The following is a 22,592-nucleotide window of genomic DNA, read 5'->3' on the forward strand; positions in this document are numbered from 1 at the left end:
CTGCTGCATGAAATGCAATGACCACAGTGGAGGAGATGTGACCCTCACTCTGCACAAACTTTGTATTATAACATTTGGCAGTACATACATAGTCTACGCACACCGGGTCAAATGAGGCTTCCTCATTTAGCTGATGCACTGTTCTACACTTGAAGTGCAACTTTGGTTGAGGACTGCAATTTTCATGCCACAAATTTTACTTCTTTTTTTCCACCCCCCTATGATGTCCTCCCGTGAGTATATTCTCCAAAATCGAGGCATGTACCGAGTACCTTTGTGAGCTGAATTACATGGCAGAACGTACCTGCATTGGATTATGAAAAGATCATGCTCTGTCAATTTCACACTATCTCCTTCATGCATTTACATAGTTAGTGGACTTGGGGACAGAGGATTAAAATCTAACCATGCATTAAATATGTTTGTGACTCTCACCTAAGCTTTTGCCCTAATTCATAAAGGTAGTTTGAATAAAATCCATGGCTTAAATTTAGTTCATGGACTATTCCAGCACGCTGCAGTTGCCCATTTGACACGTGTGTGTCAGTACGCTTTCATTATTGCATGTCTGTTGGCGTACACCACATGATCATGATATGATCATTCATTTCATTGACTAAACTTATACCATCTATGTAAATTCTGGCTTTTGATGTTCATATCTATAATGTCTCTATGAACAGACCAACAATACAATGTCTTTGACTACATAAATTATCAGATAATGTTCTTTGGAAAATGACGTGTGCTTTACATGGATAGTGTGTCAAATAAGACCATTACAATTCGCTGTGTACATTGTAGTTATAATAGATCTATAAAATAGTAATTGTGTATCTTGGTTACATAGTACAGACAGTAATGTTACAGGTGTATAATTATGACTTGAGGACCGGATGAGAGAAGGATGATGTGTGCTTTGCTCAGTTTCCATGGAAACTGCTCGCATCCACCGATAAAAGGTCATGCTGTGCAAGGGATGTATGCACCAGCAAAGAATCCCTAACGCATACCTGCCAACCCTAAAATACAGGAAATGGGAATAACTGGGTGAAAATAATGCCAAAGAAAAAAAGGGATTTTCATCCATCGCTCAAACATCATTAGTAGCAGGTGTTCACAAACAGAGGAACACTTGGCTAAAATGAAATTTCTTTTTTTTCCCTCTCAGAAATAGAAACATTCCTATTAAATAAATGGGAACATTTGGCAGGCATGCTATTCGGAAATGGCTTTAGAGATAGTAACACCAAGAATGCACAGCCTACATGTAAACCCACACACAAATGTACACACACACATACACACACACACACACACACACACACACACACACACACACACACACACACACACGCACACATGCACGCACAAGAACACAGAAATGAACCTACATGTTCAAATAAAAGACCAGAAAAACGAAAACAGAAGGTCTCTCTGACACCGTAACATGATGCTAAAAAGATGCGGTGGAAACAGCATGGGCCTGTGTGAGGAAATTAATCACAGATTTACACATTACATCCTATAATTGTTTATTTTTGTTGTTTTTATTTTCTAAAGATTTTTCTTTTAAAACACACATGGTTATAGACAATGCCCTCAAGCATCAGTGCTCCGGTTTCCGTCGCAATATCTTGTCCAGTCGTTTCTGTAAGTGACCATTCGATGTCTCCAGTTCGTCCACTCTCTCCTTCAGTATACGCATCTGGGAAAGGCAGAATGTAAAAGGGGGATAGTGGGAGAACGGAAAAAATGCAAATGAATTTAAAAGCATTACAAATTATCAAGCCTTACAACAAACCTATGCATTGAATGGAACAACGCTTTCTTCTTCTTCTTCTTCTTCTTTTTTTTTCTACTTATTACCTCCGCCGAGGGAGGAGGTTATGTTTTCATTACTGCTGAAATTTTCAGATAGATTCACACAAATTATGAATGAAATTTGAAATACCAGACAAAACGATTGTTTTACGCCATACATTTGTATCAGAGCATACTACATCAGAAGAGTCATCAAAGTCAAACTTTGATTGATTTGAAGCTGGACATTTATGATAATTTTCTTTATTCCTTTTAGGAGGGGCTACTATGACAAAAGGTAAAAGAACAATATATTTCTACGGGAAAAAGATAGACAACCTTCACCTATATCATTATCTGCATAAGAATACTACACTATTAAAGTAATATTGGGATTTATGTGGCTTTTGATGCGAAAGTATAATCAAAACTTCCCACCACAAAATTCATGCAGGAATAACGACCTAGAAATCCCAGTATGACATCACACAAATTAGAAAAAAATGTCCAAGTTGTTCTAACAAAGCAAGTGGCCAATAAAAGTGATATGTGGATCTTAATCCACTTATGAATGGATGTTCACTTTACTAGGCCATTTAAGAACAATGAGATTTACCATTATCACAGAAAACAACTAATTACAAATAAAAGAATACAAACTCTCCTTAAAAGGGCAAAAACAAACGTACACAAAAGCAAAACCCTCACCACCCGTATGACCCATGCAGTTTGCCACCATATTTCACAAAAAATGGCTTAGATAGAAATAAATCCATCCTTCCGAACAAATTGAGATTTAATGCTACAATGCAATTATTTGAAGTCCCATCACCAAAGCAAATCATCAAAACAACATGGCATGCAGGTCTGACTTATATATATATGATATAAATGATTCATATCATTGCCACCTTTTATTTTCCCCATAAATATCAGAAAATGAGGACTAATATTTGACAAATGTTACCTATGGGGAAGGAGAGTGAAAGAATCTAGAAAATTGTGCAAGTGTCGGAATCCTCCTTCTCCTTGTTTTCAGTGATTCAAGCATGGAGAAGGGGGGAGGGGAATGAAAGAGAATGAAAATGTAAAGAATGTCAGCTACATGTAATGGTGGGAACTTTACACTACCAGCAAACTCACAATCTTCATGTATAAAGCATCATTATCTTTTTCCTTACTATTTTTTGTATTTTCCTATTAACTTGTCTACTTTTCTTCTTCTTCTTTTTTTTTTTTGCACCCCATGTGACCAAGTAAACTCCAAATCTTTCAGCTTGATACATCTACTCCATAAATACCATTTTCAGGTTCTTACATGATGACTCTGCTGCTACAAACAAACCACTGAATCCTGCCTTCAGGAGACCAGGGGGTTGAAGTATCTTTTTTTTCCTTCCCCATAAAGTTTTAAAGTAATGGATGAGGAGGGAGATGCATGTTTGACAATCATTCCTCGAGTATTTCTTCTGACATTACTCAGTGGGAGGGTAGATCATGATATGTTGCCATGACATCATCACCTCAAATTTGCGTTCATGTGACTGACGTGTTGCCGTCTCACAAAAACAAAGAGAAATAAATACTTCCGTATTGTCGTACCCATCTGATGGTAACAATACTTCTACACTTTCCTTTTTTTCTTTGTTTAAGTGTATTTAAAATTGTTGAATCATACATGGAGTGGAACTGTACTTTAATGAAGAAAGTGCTGTTTAGAGTATTTTCATCATCACCAATTGCGATCTACATTTGTATCAGTGATGGAAGCATTGGAAGCACAAGATCACTGATGAGAACCACTGATGTAGGAAAATGTTGAATGTACCACTCCATGCACTATCTACAATGCTGAGGGGGAGCCTTTTGAAGCAGTATCCAGAACAATAGCCAACATGATTTTGAATGCATGGGACTAAGCCACAAATGTTGCACTGGTTACATAAAAACATTTATAAGGATGTCTAAGCCTTACTAGCATGATTCATGATTTCAAAAGAGCATGAAGAGCAAGATAAAAAATATGCAAGACAGCTCTTTCATGTACAATATCTCTACATGCTCATCAACTTTATAAGCACAAGATTTGCCAGAAAAGAAAATTTACACAAGATTTCTCTACCTTCCAGCTCAATAATACTTTATCTTTTTTGACAACCAGATCAGTCTATCCAGAGCTCGATTTGCCCTCTTCAAATCCTTTGCAAAAGCTATATTTAATACCTATCTGCGATGGCTATGGATTTGGGCTCTTGACAAGTTTTGTCTGCTAGTATTCATAGAATAAACCATCATTCGCTTCATTCCAGACACCTACATGTAACAAAAGTGACAACCGTATTCCATTGATGGCATCTTGTTAAGTCATAAAACACAACATTAAACACCTCTTTCAACACTGATCGGACAAACATCATCAAATCTTTTAAATCAAATCTTTCAGGGTGACATCCCCCACATGTGAGAGACTGAGACATTATTTGACACAGACTGCTCAAAACATTCAAAGAGTGCATTTTGGGTAGAACAATGACACCTGGAGGCACATAAATATGACATACAGTATCAAGCTCTGGGGCCCCATTTCATAAAAGATGTTAGGATAGCAACTCTTGCTGGAATGACAACTTCCCAAAGCAACAGCCAATCAGGATTCTTGTAGCTGGATTCTTGTCGTTACCATGACAATTGCCATTTCAGCCAGAGTTGCTATCATATCAACTTTTTATGAAATAGGGGCCCAGGTATATTTCACTGCTAAGATTCATGCCTTTCTACCCTAGATGACCAAATGGTTTTGCCTAGATGGTCAATGTCACAAAAAGATCATGGATGAAACCACTTCATATTATGGGGGTGGGGGGCGAGGGGTCTTGCAACTTCACTCTTTACTAGTTAAAAGATATCCATGGTCCATCATGAATGAGATAATGATAATTCTGTGTGTGTATCTGTGTGTGTGTGTGTGTGTGTGTGTGTGTGTGTTTGTGTGTCTGTCTGTGTGTGTGTGTTTGTGTGTGTCTGTGTGTGTGTGTGTGTGTGTGTGTGTGTGTGTGTGTGTGTGTGTGTGTGTGTGTGTGTGTGTGTGTGTGTGTGTGTCTGTGTGTGTGTGTGTGTGTGTACCTCTCTTGTCATTTTCCTCTTCTCCTGTTTTAGCTCCTCTTCGTTCTGCTCCGCCACCTCGGCCGACGTCTTGTATCTCCTCACCTGGCCTTCGAGACGTACGACCTGAAGAAAGGGAAGAGGCAAGGAACAACAGTACCAATTACTCGAGAAGCTTTTCATGACATTGATGACCTCAACATTAGCTCTGCACTTTATTCAAGAAGCAATTTTGACGCTGCATTGAAAGACTAAAGGATGATTCAGAAATATTCGCACATGGCAAAAGTAGGTGGGTAGAGTTACTCCATTATTCATTATCACAGATGCCATGTACCATTGTAAGTTACTTCCTTTCAACCCATTTCTCCTGCAATTCTCCGAACGCCTTCAACGCCCCAAAATGAGATTCTTTTTGCAGGGTGACAGAGAAGGGACAGGTTGGTAATCCACCTGTGCGAAAGCAGTCAAGCGGTACATGTACCCCCTTTCCACAGTCAACTACAAACGTACATGTGCCATCGAACAATAGAATTATTGATCGGTCAAAAGGTATAAATAGAGCGTGCGCTGATGTGCGCGCAAACTCTCTTGTTGCACACAAAAGACGCACTACAAAAATGTAAATGGAGTCGGCGGAGTCAAATATCTACTGGGCTCATCCTTGACTGCTATATACATCTTTATACGAGTTTTACAGCAAAACAAGCAAACGTACGGAAAGAAAACAGATATTGATAGAAGATACTCTAATCTTTCTTTTACCGCCATTTTTGTGAGCAGTATAAAACAAATTAACATGAATTTAGGCCATGAATGCAGGCACTCCTGTCTACATTTTCCCGTATATCATTTAATGCTACGGGAACCTGGTATACCAGGTTTCCGAACGGAACGAGTTAAGGCACTGTCATTCCTCATACACAAAGCATGATTTATGTATCTGGTTCCAGCAAAGCAGACGATAACTTTGTATTGGAGTAAAAAAAAGAATCATTAAATTTCAACACATCTCATCAATGACTCATTTCTCCACTACAAAGAGAGATAAGTGAATTACTAACTAACATGCATGCAGTATAAAAACGTAGAATCAGTCCAACACAGCATGTCTCATTGCCTGAAACTCACGAATTCTATGACATCAAAACACTGATAAAACATTCAACAAAATCAATTACACCTTGTCTTCTGGCCACAAGCCGAAACGCAATAGTACCCTTAAAGGCATGGAGGGGTTCTTGTTGTTTTTTGATGTGATTTTGTTTTAGCATTCATTATCTTGGGGGGTTTTTCTGATGATTTTCAGGCACGAGGTGGGGGCAGTGAGGGAGGTGGGCTTTTAGATGTTTATGAGAGCATTATTTCTGTTGGTTTGTTCTGATTCTTACGGGGGGCAGGGAAGAGGGGTTGGGGGAAAAGAAAAAGGAGTTTGTCATCCAACACATTTGCCAGCTTCCTGTCATTTCTATCAGTTTCACTTGCCAAGCAGTGGTCGCCATGGCAACAAAAATATTAGCGCAAAGAGGCCTGCTGCCTGGAACGTGTGCCAGGACTGAACGTGCAATTTATACCAACCTGTCCTCCTAGATTAGTTATGTCCTGTTCTGCTTTCTGCAATTTGAATTTGTACTCTCCTAGCTGCTTTGATGCTTCCCCTGCAAGAGACAAAAAGGAAAAGAAAAATAATCCACACAAATTCAAGTATAATGTACAATGTATATACAAGAGTACTGTATAGTGGAACCAAACTATTATGTAAGCCATAGATTACTACAACACCAATTAAGTTTTGTATGTACGACCATCTACATGCAAGCTTTCTAACATGAGGCTCTGTCGGAGAAGACGTACCGTAAATGACATCGATACGATCGTGAAACACATGGCAGACTTTTATCAATTATGATGCACTTCCATTCACAAACGTGTGAGGCCAATTTGCCACCTGATAAACTCTGCAATATCAAGCACTGCTTTCATCTCTTTTTACTGCTGGCAACATCTTGAACACACATGGGCTGATGGTTTGAAGCCTGATATCATATGTGTTGGCACACGCCAAGAAAATTTGCGGGCTCACACTCATAGTACAGGACATGTGTATAAATTGAAATGTCTTTGATACGATTAGTCTGCAAGGCCATCATCTTCACTGACAGTCAGAGCAGATGTAAGCTTAAAGGGACTGTACGGTACTGGTTGAGGTAGGGATTCATGTTTTGAACATTCCTAAGTGAGATAATGAAAAGCCTCTTATGAAATATGAAAGGGCACGTAATTTTAAGAAGGATTCAACGTTTATTTGATGAAAATTGGTTTTCAAATGGCTGAGATATCCAAACAAGTGCTAATAATAAAAAGCGACATGCCACAACTTTATTATGGTCTCTTTGTTTCACTTTGTTTTTGGATATCTCAGCCATTTCAAAACCGATTTTCATCGAATAAACGTTGGATACCCCTTAGAACTGCAGTCCCCCTTACATCTCATAGAGTGGTTTCTGAATATCTCGCAAAATGTTAAAAGCTAAATCTACACCTCGACCAGAACTGTACACACCCTTTAACTTATCAACTTTGGAGATTTAAAAATTTTCTACTGAACCAACTCCTTTATGTCAATCAACTTTCTGTACGCTAGGACAATCAACTCATGGCTGAGGTTAAAGGTAAAATATCCTTTGTTATCAATTTTTACTACAAAGACATCCTCTAACCAAGCATTTACTGTATAAAGCTGTTATTTTTGCAAGGGTTTAATTTTCGTGAATTTCACATTTGGACCGCGAATTTAACAGCACGTAAAAATGGCGCCATGCGCTAAGGAAAAAGTGTCAATTCGCTAAAACAACACCTCGTGAAAATGTCTGTGACCTCCTCATTCAAGAAAATATCTCTATGCGAAAATAACAGCGTATAAGGTATAGGAAGTGCACGCACAAACTTTAGAATCATGCGCATGAAGAGAAATCAAATGAGAAATAGCTCGATGAAGAGATACAGTAAATAAATACATAAAAATAAGATTCTCTCCTGTAGTGTACCTCTGGAGTAACAAACATGATTCAAGCTCATGTGCATCTAAGGAGGAATAAAAGATGAGAAATGACTTCTAAATTTTAACCTTTTTAAAAATTTTAAACTGAAATTTTTAGAAAAATACCAAGGTACTTAAATCAGTGAGATTATCTCCTCTACTCTGGAATACGAACACACTTGCTTTAGGTTTACATATTAAAGAGGAATGAAGGATGTAAGTTGACATGATAAAGGGAAGAATAAGTTAAGGGGAGTGTTCTCCTTACTTTGGAGTTCAAACTCATCAAGGTCTGGCCCGTTGATGGTGATGGGGTTGGCTCTCCTCCTCTCAAGGTTCTCAGCCCTCTCTTTGGACTCCTCAACCTCTATCTTCAACTTCCGGATCTGGTGGTGGGAGAATAATTGGGAGTCATCAGTAAAGTTTTGAAGAGCCCTAGAGAATAGACAGTACTACACAGCTTGGGGGGAGGGGGGTAGGGTGTGGTTGGAGTACAACTAGATTTATTTTAAAACATGGAAAGATGTGGGGCCTACATTTTCATCCTGAATCGCACCCTAAATTGGTCCGTAGACTGATTCTGTTTGGGTGCTGTTTTTCATGTTAATGTCTATTTCAGCCATAATTTGGTGGGGGGGGGGGGGGAATTCAGTATGTCTGGCACTAGCTAATTAATGCACTGACATAGCAATACACCTGATTCATTACATAACCCATAAAATCATCATTTCTTCTCATGTTGAAAGCCCCCCCCCCCCCCCCCCCCCCCGCACCGTTATGGCTGACATAAGTTAGTGTTTTAAAACTGAATTGGTCTATTTGTTAGTAAAGTAATCCAGTCCATTCATCACCAGTGATATGAAAATTTCACCCTTACAAACATGCAAAGACAAGGAGAGAGAGAGATAGCTGCATGCATGCACCAAGATGTAAGTCCCTACATTATACTTACATTATTCCACATCGCATCATATCGCACCGTACCACACCACACGAATGACATGACATCAATATTGATCCATTCATCTACACTCACTTTCTCTAGTAGCTCATTTCTCTCCTCCACGAAGCGTTTTAGCCTGACGTCCAGTGGCCCATCACCGACCACCTCCAGCAGTTCAGCCGCCTCTGGCGACACCACCACAATGGTGCCCACCTTGGGCAGGGGTGGCTTGGACCCCTCCCCTCCGTCGGCCTGCTCTGAACTGCCCACCAGTAGCAGACCATGGTCCTGCGAAAAAACCAAAAATAAAACATGTATTGTGAAGAACATGGAAAGTCAATCTAATGACCAGCAGATGTGGGCATCTCAACCTGCATCTGACTGTAACTGATGCCAAGGCTTCGCTCTATGAGAGAACAACATACAAAGTTACTTTAAAGGGATACTGTAAACGTGGAAATTTTTGCGGTACATTAATTTTCGCGGATTTCGCGCTACGTTCGGTTAGCGCGAATTCAAAAACGCGCTAATATATCTTCGCAATTTTCTATGCACATTTTGAACGGCCTGAATTGTGTGCGCTTCGTCAATGATACTGCTACGTAGTACAGACATGTTTACGCATATAGCAGTATCATCGCACGCACCGCACGCACCGAGCCCATGGCCGATTGGTGTGCTACATCCTCGCGACTACAGTACTAGTACTACAGTACATGTATCGAGTAAAATACACATGTACTCCGTAGTTGAGCGCTTGTACTCGCACTCACGCCGCTCGCTAAGTCGCTTATCGTACGCTGGCATCGCTGGATAAAAACAGAGACTGTGTATTAACCCGCTGCGGAGCGCGAATTTAAGAACCCGCGAATATGTTTTCGAGCCGCTCAGCGCGAAAAATTAATCGCGCGAAAATATTGACGTTTACAGTAGTACAGTATTGGTGGAGATGAGAATTGGGCTTTTAACTTTTTGCGAGATACCAAGAAAACACTTAAGAAATAGTACAGAGCATACCATGTTAAGAGGAATTCAAAGTTTATTTGATGAAAATCGAGTTTGGAATGACTGAAACATCCAAAAACAAAGTAAAACAAAGCGATCGTAATAAAAGGTGGGTCCCACACTTTTATTAGAATTGCTCTGTTTTGGATATCTCGGCCATTTCAAAACCAATTTTAATCAAACAAATGTTGAATTCCTCATGGAATTACATGCTCTTTCATATTTCATAAGAGGTTTCTCATTATCTCACCAAAAAATGTTAGAAACCTGAAATTAGGCCTCAACCAAAACTATACAATCTCTTTAATATAAGCTGTTACTTTTGCGAGGGTTTATTTTTCGTGAATTTCGTGAATCACAGCTGGATTGCAAATTTAACAACACGCGAAAATAAGTAGTTGTTATGAAAACAAAACAATACCGCTCGACCATCTATAGGTCTAAAGGAGAGGCAAGCAAATTCCAGTCAACAGCGCCCTCTTTAGACACATGCCATCTGTCACTCACCGATATGAGTTGATCTCGCTGCTCCACCATGTCCCGAAGGTTTTCTGAGTCTCTCTTCAGCTGCAGGTTCTCTCGCTTCTTTGTCTCCAGGTCCTGGGAGATGAGATGGGGGGGGGGGGGGGGGGGGGATATGGGGGAGAAGGGGGGGGGGGAGGAAACAAGATTGACTTCACAATGAACGACCACACCCTTGAAGTGTTTGAATCATGATATAGTCACTACATAATGTTGTGATCAACAGGTCAATATTTATTATAATACTGTTGCTTCATTGCAAAGTATCATGTATGTTGTACCTTGGTGAATCTGTACATTAAAAAAAAAACCTCCCTGGCATTTGATTCTCCCTTTCTATATCAAACCCTTTAAATGGACCTAGGACCTTGGGCCACAACAGGAACCCCGTTCAAACAATCAGTCCAAGCCCTGGTCCTCATTCTGTACTGGTCCTTAGCCCCCCTGCTCAGCTCCATCAAGCTGGGATTTGATTCTCCCTTTCTATTGTACGTCAAACCCTATCACAAGGACTATGGGACCTGGTCCCACAACAGGGTCCTAGTCTAATCAATCAACCAAGGACCCTTTGTCCTCACTTTGTGCTTGTCCCTAGCCTCTTATGCTGGGATTTGATTTTCACTCTCTAGGTCAAACCCTGTAACTGAAAATCTAGAACCTAGACCCATAATATGGTCCTGGCCCATACAAGCAATCGAGGCTGGTCCTCACTCTGTGCTTGTCCCTGGCCTCCCTGCTCAGCTCCATCATGCGCTCCTCCTGGTCCGCCAACACGTCCTTCAGGTAGTCCACCTCGTAGACCATGGTGGACTTCTCATTGTCCAGCTGGGCGTTGGTCATCATTGCCTTCTTATACTTCTCTTCCAAGTCCGCCACTGCATCCTGGTTTGAGCCAAGCAGAGTAAGATGAGGAGGAGGAGGAGGAGGAGGAAGAGGGGGTAAGGAGAGGATGGGCGGTAGCAATGATGGGAAAAAGACGGTGAAAAATAAAAACACATATCAAAACAATCCCTCTAATTTTGATGGTTTCTACACTAGATGCTGACTCTCTCTTAGCTTTCAAAATTTAGTTTTGTATTGTTTAGTTGCATTTTTCCTTTTTATTTGGGGGGGGGGGGGGGTGATAGGCAAACAAGTCTTTTGGAGAAGATGACTGACCAAAAAAATGGACAGCTTTTTGGTAGGCAATCAGTCATCACAAGAAACTGATAGGTCTTTCTGTCTGCCTCCCTACAGTGTATTCCAGCATTGGATACCATTTTAATATGGGAATAATGCTTTAGATAGATACAATGACAACAATACATACCACATGTTGGTATTGTTGTTGTTGTTGTTGTGTGTGTGTGTGTGGGGGGGGGGGGTTCTATCGACTTCATTTAACAATGACGCTCAAATTTAGTTTGCTTTTGTTCACTTTTTTTTTGCAAGGGGCATAGGATCTAATATTCCATCATATCAAATTCTGAGAGCACAGATGTTACTCCCCCTCTAAGGATATGTGGGCAAAGCTGAAATTTTGCTCTGAATTTCTCATCAAAAACATAATTCTCCTAAGGGAAAAAATATGCAGGAAAATTTATCTTTATCAATCCTATTTACACCAAAAAATGGCCCCACTTTGCACTTTTCTGGAGTGACAACCCCCCCTCCCCCCAAACAACAGAAATTCTTTTAAATCTACAAAATACCATGCTTGTGCATCATAAACACAATATCTAAATCAAGATGATGTTGGAACACTCCTTCATGCTTTTCAAACAGGTCATCTCTGGTCAAAAACAAATGCATTCTCCATTCAAACCGCATCAGCATTCAACTCAATTTTAATATGAAGAACATACCACCCATAAGCAAAGCTGCATTTGTTTCTTTTCCAGTATCTTTGTCAGTTCGCATATAAAGATCATCACATTTCTTGCATTTGTGTCCATCATACATAGGAAGTCTTCTAGCTGTGAATTATGTACAATGGTAACCGTGGCAACAGCATAGAGTAGAATGGCAGGATGAATATTAAAGATGGTATATTATGACTCTACCTATGACTGTCTTTTTGTCTTTGTTTCTTTTGTATTTATTTGCTCGTGAGGGGGGGGGGGGGGGGGGCTTTGCTTTATATTTTTTTTTAATCTTTTGCAAGAAATGTAACTGTGCCTCCCAACCAGCATCATTCATTGTATGCTTTGCAGTTACTATGGAAACAATCACTGCAATATGAGAATCTGTAGGATGCAGTTTTGCAAGATAATGAGATGTGTTTTTTTTTTTTTTTTTCATAAACTGCAGATGTGCGGGGGATGATGCAGAACCAAGGAGAGGGGAAAAAAATCAAGAACAAAAACAGACCATAATCCTTCCCCCACACTTCCTTGCAAGGCTGTCCAGTATTACAAGAGACTTTAGAATGCAGTCCTTCTTTCCCCCTTTAGATTTACTCTCTTTTTTTCTTCTTTTTTTTTTGGGGGGGGGGGGAGTTTCAAAATGCATTTGGTGCATCAAGAGAGAGAGAGAGCATACTGGAAAAATCTGCACTTGAACGCACAAACAAAGATATAATCATTCTCATGAGCATACAATTTGTAATTCTGCACTCACACACACATACACTCACATACACACACACATATTACTGTTTACTTTTGGCTGATGGAACTGTCGAGATCTTTATATACCAAGACAAGGCAGTGGATTTCCAAACAAAATGTAAAAATGAAATCAAAATGACTGGTTCCTGGTTTGGAATCTTCTCTACATTCCGTCCACTACCGGTATTTCATGCGGAGTACAAATGACATACAAGCTGTACAAACATGTACATAAAACATTTCTGCAGATTGTTAATATGGGTGGTAATAAATGACTACAGATGGATTTCTCGAAAAACAAATTGATGGGTGTCACATGGTATTAATTCTACGGATGTGGTGGATCTGGTGAGTCACAACAGTTTACTCCTTGCGTTCTGGCATGCAGTATTAACATTGGAGGGGCGTCAAACACAAATTATCTATGTGACGGTCATGCTTTCCTCGGTGGTTCTGCCGGAAAAGTAGGACTACCAGTATCTGTCCAACCAATCAATGCTTTTATATAAAGTACCGTGATCACACTTCTCATATGAAAATGGCCTTAAAGCACACAGTATCTCTGTCCATACGATTAAATCTACAATGTACTTCACAAGTTCGCGTAATAATGCACCTTTTCAACACATCAGCTTGCATCTCATTTCCCCTTTTGTTAAAGATTATTGAAGAGGATAGACTATAAAATTCCACCAAGTGAAGTGCCGGAATCCTTGGACATTTTGTGTACCATGAAAAGATGAGAGCATTTCTCTTTTTGAAGGCACAGGTGTACTTTAAAGACATGTGGATGCCACAAGAACTACTGTAAAACCAGAAGTATTTGCAGCATAAAATTTTTTGCACATTGCCACGGCATTAAATTGCATACTGTAGACAAGAACACTTGTGATGCATTTTAATTTTGCAAATCTTGGCTCCTCTAAAATTCACAAAAATTTCTGGTTTTACAGTATATTCACGCTCTTTCTCTCAAACACACTTCTCTGACCCAGACCAGATTTAACTAGAAATGTCGCTATGGCGACTGGTATGCCTCCGCCATAATGAATGATTCTCCTAATAGGTCTATAGTACATGTGGACAATGTGTGATTACATTTTCAAAAAATTGGCAAAATATTAAAATGACATGTTTGTCACAAATGTATCGAATGTTTACCTTCCTTGACCTATGTTTAATTGGATGAATAGGAGAGCATGTACTTTAACTTCGACTTTGACCGTGTCATAAGTTTACGCACTTGAGTAATTTTCAAGGTATGGAGAAAAAGTGCAATTTCTGTATTGAACAGTAAATTGTTACCATTTTCATCTGGCCTTTGATTCATAAGAGAATCACTGTCAGGCAGAACATACATAAATATGTACTAAGTTTAATAGATTACTTGAGCCGCTTCCAATATGGAGAAAGTAGTAAGTTCAGCACTTTCACTTGATCTTTGACCTTTTGACCTTTGACCTTCTTGGCAAAAAAAAAAATCCCAGAGAATCTCTAGTGGGTAATATACATGCATACATTAAGTTTAAAAAAAATAATCCTGCTGGCATTGCATAAATATAAGGAAAATAGTAAAATTTTGAAGTATTGCCCTTGACCTTTGACCCCTGACCTTTGACCCCATGAACCCCAAATTCCCTAGCTAACTACTGCCAGTCAGTACATGCATGTATACTTTGTTCCATAAAGATACTTTGAACAATTTCCAAGATACAGAGAAAAAAGTGAAATTTTAACATTCTACTTGACCTTTTGACCTTTGACCTTTTGACCTCATTACCCCAAACTTTCACCAAAGAATCTTAATTGAGTAATACATGTATGCACTAAGTTTCAAGAAAATATCTTCAGGCATTGCATAGATATGGGGGAAATAGTGCAATTTTAAGCATTTGACCTTGACCTTTTGACCTTTGACCTTGAGCATGTGCACCCAAAAGTTGATAGGCACAACTTCACCCCCTAATACACATACATGCCAAGTTTCATTAGGATACCTCAAAAGGTTTTGATAGTTACCTTGTCCACAAAATTCATTACGGACGGACGGAAGGACGGACGGACGGACGGACGGACGGAAGGACGGACGGACGGACGGACGGACGGACAACCCGAAAACATAATGCCTCCGGCACCACTTCGTGGCGGAGGCATAAAAAGAAAAGAGAGATAAATGATAATAAATGTAAGAATGAAATAAAATGACTGATGTTTTCACAAACTTAGATTGTTAAATCCTTCTTACAGGTAACTAATAATCTTATATAATTTTTTATCTATCTTCAGATTAAACCATACCATATCATCCCTACAAATTTAATTCAGTTGTTAATGAATTTCGCATATTAGAAATTAGAACTCTTGAAACTGAAAGAAGGTTGTAGTATCCCCAAACTGCAATCAGAGAATTGATTACAGCCCATCAGTGTGATCAAACCAGTATATTAAAAAGAGAGTGGTTAAAATGTTCCAGAAAGTCCTCTGTTGATATTTTAGTAAAATCCAACCACACCCCAATCAGAATTTTACCTCACATGTTTTGTGCCCAGGAAAAAGGAAAACCAATCAGAATGAAACTCATCCTCAAAGAGGCACTATATCAATCATGATTGAAATGTTAAATAGATACATAAACACATAAATAAATCAATGAATAAATGAATAAATAAATAAATGAATAAATAAATATTTTAATAAACAAATAAATAACTTATAAATGGACTCATTAAAATTACAGAATAATCCCTATTTTGAAAACAAATCTAATTTCAAAACTGGAATTGGCGATTCATGAGCTTGGCAGCACAAGGACATAGCACCATTTGGAGACAGCTGCACTTACGTCCTTCTAGCCTCCACACCACCAGGCAAAGTGTTAAGTACATGGTGGTAATACATTCAATGCTACGGAAGGAAACATGAGGTTCTAGATGGATTAAAATGGGTTAGTATTCACACAGCACCCACAAGGTGGTATGTCAATCAGGAAGACTACACTACTACCATTCTATTAAAAATGAACATCACCGTGACTGAATGTCTACAGGTTGGAGGATGATGGCGCTATACAATGTGATCATCCATCGCAGGAAAATGCGAGGACTATCGAAAACGAAAGTCTATAATCTGGCTGATATCGACAGTAGAGAAAAGAAACCTGTGGGACAAAACTCCATAAAAAATATAAATAAAATAAAAAATTAAATGGTGACTGCATCTTGTGACTCAGGCTTTTTGTGACTACCCATGCATGGATGTTCTTCACTATAAAACAAAATTCCTCGCTATGAGCCATGGTTTCTGTGAGTTTTGTTGCAGGTATTATAGCTTTCTTGCATTTCTGTCATGAATGTCATCAAGGATTGTTGCTTTATCATGTAACATACATGATCTATACCATTTAGAATCATTACTGTGTATTTTCTATGTTTAAATTATTTTCTAATGTCTGATCTTCATACATTTCAGATCAACACGGGGGGGGGGGGGGGGAGATATTTGGTTATAGAAAGCGGTATATACATATAGAATACAATTTTCATATTATTGTGAAAAACATGTTTACATCCAGGTTTTGAATATTGCTAATGGGCACGGCCATACGGGTATAAGTCACAAGTACACACTTTCACAAGGAACAGGGGATTATATCTGAAATATGACCTGTTAGTGTTGAACATACACTTGCTTCACTGTATTATGTTGCATGTTAGGTCCCATGCATGAAATATTATGTTGGTACACACTCACGGTTCATTACACATCTAGAAAGAACAAGGTAATGTAGGGATGGGGAAGTGGGAGTTTCGAATGAATGACTTATTGTCCAGCAACTTCATTCCACATTATTTTTTGAAAACTAATCCAATCCTGTAACCAGCAGGATAAGCTATGCTTTGCTCTTTCTAAGACGATACTGGAGATAGATTCCGCTTTGGATATTTCTTTCCTGAGATGTGATCACTGAGAAGGTACATGTAAATCTGTGAAAATGGGGCAAGCACGTTTCTGAGCTGGGAAACACACCATGGACCCAGTTCAAGTGGTCAGCAAACCTGTGTTTTTCTCTGTAATGGTCAACATCATAAATGATGATGTCAGCAAACAAGCTTTGGTCAAGACATGTCATTGCGGAGGTACACAGTGTGTTCAGCGTCATACTTAAAAAAAAAACCCAAACCAAACAAACAAACAAACTTGCCCATACGTACCTCCTAATACCATTGGCATATGCAAGCAGTCTTCATTATCAAGTTTAGGATCAACAACTACAGCGGGAGGAAGTCTATAGTCTAATCAAAAGCACTACCCTTTGCTTATAATGATAGAGAGAGAAAGCTTACTCAAACTGTAATTTCCAAATTTCTGTGATAATGCTTTCATGACAAAAGTTCACACATATCTAATATGCTTGTTTCCCCTTCTCCCAAGTTATCCCTTTCCTTAATCCGTTCAGTCACTTAGGCATGCCAAATTTCATTGAGTATTACATGTATCTTTAATGATCACCTGGATGTAATGATACAAAAAAAAAGCAAACAAGAAATTCTGAAGGGGGGTGTTACCCTGATTCTACCAATTCAGGAGTGTTATTTGGTTTAGGCTTCAGAAACTTTGCCTTGCTTTAACCTGTTAAGGACAAGTCCCGAGTATACTCGGGCAGGTGTCTATGGGAACTGTGTGTTGTAGCAAAATCAGTCCGTCCTCAATGGGTTAATAACCAGTCCACTGCTGAAAGGCATATCATCCTACTGCAGGCATTTTTCATGTCCTTATTTCTCTTTCCTGAGTAATACATCAGAAAGTAATGCATATGACAGCAGCGAGGTATGAAAAACTTTGAAAATTTTTGCATAATTGTTTCATCTGATCAATAAATAGATCATTGTCTGTTGTTACTTCTTTTTTACTCTGATATGTTTTGAGGTGGATTTGTTACTGGAAAAAGAAAGAGAACTGGTCATTTTTAATGAAACAAGACCCTATTCTATTAAGATTAATTCTATAAGAGAATCAAAAGAGATAAGAACTCTGCAACACTGTTAGCAATTAACCCAGAAAAAAAAAAATCTCCCATGATGCACAGTTCCAGCAGGCCACTAAGGTCAAAGAAAGAAAAGTCAAAGTTCAAGCAAGAAAACAAAGTTGTCTGTGCTACAAGGAGCAAAGGAGCATCTACCAGAACTAAAAAAAAAAAAGGAAAAAAATGGTTCATGAGTTGTCACAGTAACAAACCTTCAGTTGTTCTTGTTCATCAAAGTCCAAGCTCCCCATGTGGGATTCGGACTGTGCGTCATCTGAGTTAACTGATGACCCCTAGGATTTGAGAGGTGATGGGTCAAAGGTCAAAGACAAACAACCACACTTAGTTATTATTTACTGCACAGGGGGGTAAGCCATCAATGTGAGATGATTGTTTTGCGGGTGAGTTCATGGAATTAACATGAATTACCTTTGAGTGATGACATTAATATAGAGTGTGATGCAAACATGTGACCTGTGACCCCGCAATGCCTTGCAAGGGTCGTGGGTCAAACATATAACTTTTCTGTTAATAGTCATGGCACGAAATGTCTGGTTATTAGCACATGTTTGAGGTGGGCAATGTGGGAGAGTGAAGTGCTGTTAGCACAAACCTTTAGAAGGTCCAGATCGCGTGAGTCAATGCCCCCCTTCTGAGGTGGGGCCTGAATGTCATCCGACAAGGTCGCTGAACTCTATATGTCAAAGGTCATTGTGAGTCACATGATTCAAGGGATAAAAGCAAAAAACAGACAAACAATATTACTCACTGACAGGTTGGATGGAACACAGAATTCTGTGGATACCTGTGCTTGTTGAACTATTCTTGTGTAGTTACACACCAAATGATTGCATGTAATAGGTGCAAAAGTGCTTATACCAGGTGTATGCCTGCATTTCTTACGTGCTACAAAAAAACTCAACAACAACAACACTCACTGTGAACATAAAAGACAATGCCACTGTACATAGGAGGGTACATAAATGAAAAATCTTACAGACTGGGTACAGAGATCGAACAGTGATACAGAAACTCTCTGCTTAAATTGCACAGAGGCCTGTGATGGCAGATTTTCACCCAATTAATCAGGACCACAAAATTGAAACTTGCCAAACTCTGTAACATTCACAGGAAGCGTCCACTAAAATCATACCTAAATTAACACTAACAGGAGCATCAAATCAACTGGTATCGAATTATGTGGAGAGGACTTTACTATTACACTTGAAGAAGGCCAATATTTCTGACCCAGATTGACCCCTGCCCCATATTTCAGATGCTTCTGAATTTCATCTCCAAAGAGACCATCTAAACATTCTTTCAATGTAAGAACTAAAGGCACCAGCCTCAAGCTTTCTGAATGTATGACAAGCCGACAGTGTAGAATTTAAGAGTGCACTTTAAATGTGTTCATTAAGGCAATATTTTAAATATTTGTGCATACATAATTAAATGTACAAGGAATAAGACTGTTGCTCATAATGCATTTCATGACATCATAGGTGAGGCTAAAGTTTGATAATATTTGAATGAATAACATCTCAAATTGCTATACTTTTTAGGTAGAATGAGTGCTTTATAAGAGTCTCTCTATTACTAGAAGAGCAGAAGGCCAAATTACAAGTTTACACAATACAATGCAATTATAACCTCTTAACTTTCAAAGGTATAATATGTCTAATCTCATTTTTATAACAGAATTAAAAACCTCAGAATCTTAATTGAGGTAAAATAAATGAAATGGAGAGCAGAAGTAATGCAAGATTGACATCAGTGCATCTCCTACTTGAGCATACACCTCCAATCTCTTATCAAAGACTTGAAGTAGGTTAATGACCAATAAAAATCCTCCCATACCCCTCCCCTCTCCTTAATCCCATCCACTCATCTCATGAAGGAAGGAGGGAGGGTGGGGGGTTGGGGGAGAAAAGAGATAATATCAGGGGGGCGGGCACTGGCCAGAGTGCATTACCAAGTCCTTGTGACATTCCATTGGGGCAGACACTAATCACCCTGTGTTCGTTTGTATACATGTCTGGACATTTATCAGTATAGGGGTACATCAGGACATAGTAGTGGGCACAAGGACTTGCATTAAAGAATATGCCATGTGCACACAAACACATGCACACACACACAGACACACACAGACACACACACAAGCACACACATACACACATAAACACATACACACATATATTTATAATCAGTTATATTATGGGCTGAAAAGTATGACAATGAGAGAAATATTCAAAAGATTATCAATCAATAGAGCTCCTACATGTACGTTGTTAACCAGTGTTGTGTCCACCACTATCACTGAACTCCAGAATGTGGTCTTCTATGTCTAGGTACATTGTAGTACTCGTATGTAGAATATAAATCAGGTGTTTCTGTCCCTTCCACTTCATGTGGAAAGATACAACATTTTGGTGTACAAATTTTGATGTGCGAATCATTTATATGCAGTCCCACATATGCATTTCCATGTAAATTCTATGCTTTATACATACAATGTACACATGTACATCAATACAAATTAGTTGACAAATTCGACTCTAGCAAAATTAATGATATGTGCGAAGAGTTTCAGTCCTGACAGAATTCTCATAGCTCTAATATATCAGAACAAAAAGAACTACATGGCTACTTGGCAGCACCTTCTGAAAATCAAAATTCTGTATAAAGGAAAACACAGGTAACTGACGCTTGGGTTACATTGGATATATCACAGGATATTTTCCTCTTTTCTCTTGAACAAGAGAGCTATATATGGAATTTTCACATTTGTCATTATCACGTACATAGGACTGATAATGCCTAGCTTTGCATTTTGATATGTATACGCATTGCATCTTTAAAACACAGATACCTGTTGTATCAATTGACTTTCTGACAAATGATGCGTTTGTATCTGTTAGGGCTGACACAAATTCTTCTTCCACAAGTTGTCAAACATTTAATATCCTGCACACACACTTCCTGAAATTCAAGACTACAATGTACATGGAAAACAGAGGCCTAATTTTACAAAGGTAATTGATCAATTTAACCTGTAGATAATGCGAATTTCATCACGTCTGTGTTAATGTTCATGACAGATCACATACACCAACAGACACCCTTTAATAAATGTGCATGAACTGTGTACATGTGAAATGTATGCCTATTTGCACTGTAAAGTCCATGGACTGAATTCAAACCATGGACTTTTGAGAATTTGGGCCTGAGAGTCTATTGGGTCACGAAGACATCACATTATATACACACAACGAGCAATGTATACTTCACAGGTACACACCCACAAATACACACACACACACACACATAGTGAAGTTCAGTGGCACAGGTGTGTTAGTCAATTTCACATGTTCACTGTCACAGTTATCTGTTTTATATCTACCGAGTTGACAGGATAGTCTACAGGTACAGACCTTTAGTAGATCATTGTCGATGGACTCCGAACTTCCTCTCCGTGACGACGACCCGCCGGAGGTACCGGGCACTGCAGAAGCGGCGGCGACACCCTGTACAGCTTGCTTGGTTAACATCTGCTCATTTGTTGTTGTTGAATTTTTTTTAAGGAAGAAGAAAAGAGAAAAATGGAGACCAACACACAGAATAAGAGAGAGAGAGAGAAGAGATAGAGAAAGTTGCCAAAGAGTTGAGAAACGGAGACACAGATACAAGCACCAAGATGTACAGAAAGAAAGGAGAGAAATATATGAATATAAACACAGAATGACAGAAACAGACAGAGATAGGGTGGGGGTGGAGAGATGAGCAAAAGGGGGGGGGGGATGAGAGATTGAGGGGAGAAAAAGAATGCAAGAAAAAAAATGGTATCAAATTAGAAATTGGCATTCACATATGTACTACATTCTTAGCAGTCAGTGAAATGTGCTTGATATCTTAATGTGTCACAATCTAAAAACCCAAATAAAGCTGGATAAAAAAATAAAATCTTAAGTCTTTGCATATTTCTATTTCATAAACATGTCAATGCATATTATCTAAATCTTTGCACCATGGCCTTTTGATCTAAAAAAAAAAAAAAAAAGGTATTAAGGTGGACAAATCTCTCATACTGTATACAGCACAAAATCTTTTAAAAAGACCATGAAATAAGGTAGTTGTATTGTTTGTTTGTTTGTTTGTTTGTATTACAATTGATAGACATAAACACACATTTGTATTATGTCTTACAACTGACATTTCAAAAGGTATGCAAGTATTTGATTTTCATTTAATAGCTGAATTGAACACAGTGACTTTTATTCATTGCTCAGTAATGGGTATACGTGTCTACCACGTCTACTCAAGTTAATCTACCATGGGAGGAAGGGGGAGGGGGTAGAGTTAAACATTTCACATTATCAGTTCCATGTACATGTGAGGAATTCTGCTGATACTACATATCTGGGCTAGGGGAGACAAAATGTGGGGTTCGGAGATTAGAATGGGCGTAAAGGGAGATGATTCTAATACTACTGTACAGTTGTAGGACATGGCTCCTACTGTGTATGGACAGTGGAAGGGGTCACAACCAACATCCCTTTAAGACAG

General features: G+C 38.9%; 1 protein-coding gene across 1 annotated transcript in view; it reads right to left on the minus strand.

The window, feature by feature from the left end:
• Positions 1-357: 357 nt before the first annotated feature.
• LOC139735924 (leucine-rich repeat flightless-interacting protein 2-like) overlaps positions 358-22,592 on the minus strand; it is a 50,934-nt gene continuing 28,699 nt past the window's right edge. The window contains exons 4-12 of the mRNA XM_071646678.1: positions 21,461-21,577; positions 18,239-18,319; positions 11,127-11,297; positions 10,401-10,493; positions 8,982-9,176; positions 8,214-8,331; positions 6,484-6,563; positions 4,927-5,031; positions 358-1,708 (exon numbers count right to left, since the gene is read on the minus strand). Of these exons, the coding sequence (XP_071502779.1) occupies positions 1,610-1,708; positions 4,927-5,031; positions 6,484-6,563; positions 8,214-8,331; positions 8,982-9,176; positions 10,401-10,493; positions 11,127-11,297; positions 18,239-18,319; positions 21,461-21,577 (1,059 nt within the window). The 3' untranslated portion in view covers positions 358-1,609. The remainder of the gene's footprint in view (positions 1,709-4,926; positions 5,032-6,483; positions 6,564-8,213; positions 8,332-8,981; positions 9,177-10,400; positions 10,494-11,126; positions 11,298-18,238; positions 18,320-21,460; positions 21,578-22,592) is intronic.

This window comes from Diadema antillarum, unplaced genomic scaffold (assembly GCF_040938485.1).
Source record: "Diadema antillarum isolate AM-2024a unplaced genomic scaffold, OU_Dant_1.0 seq00000609_RagTag, whole genome shotgun sequence".
NCBI classification, from domain to species: domain Eukaryota; kingdom Metazoa; phylum Echinodermata; class Echinoidea; order Diadematoida; family Diadematidae; genus Diadema; species Diadema antillarum.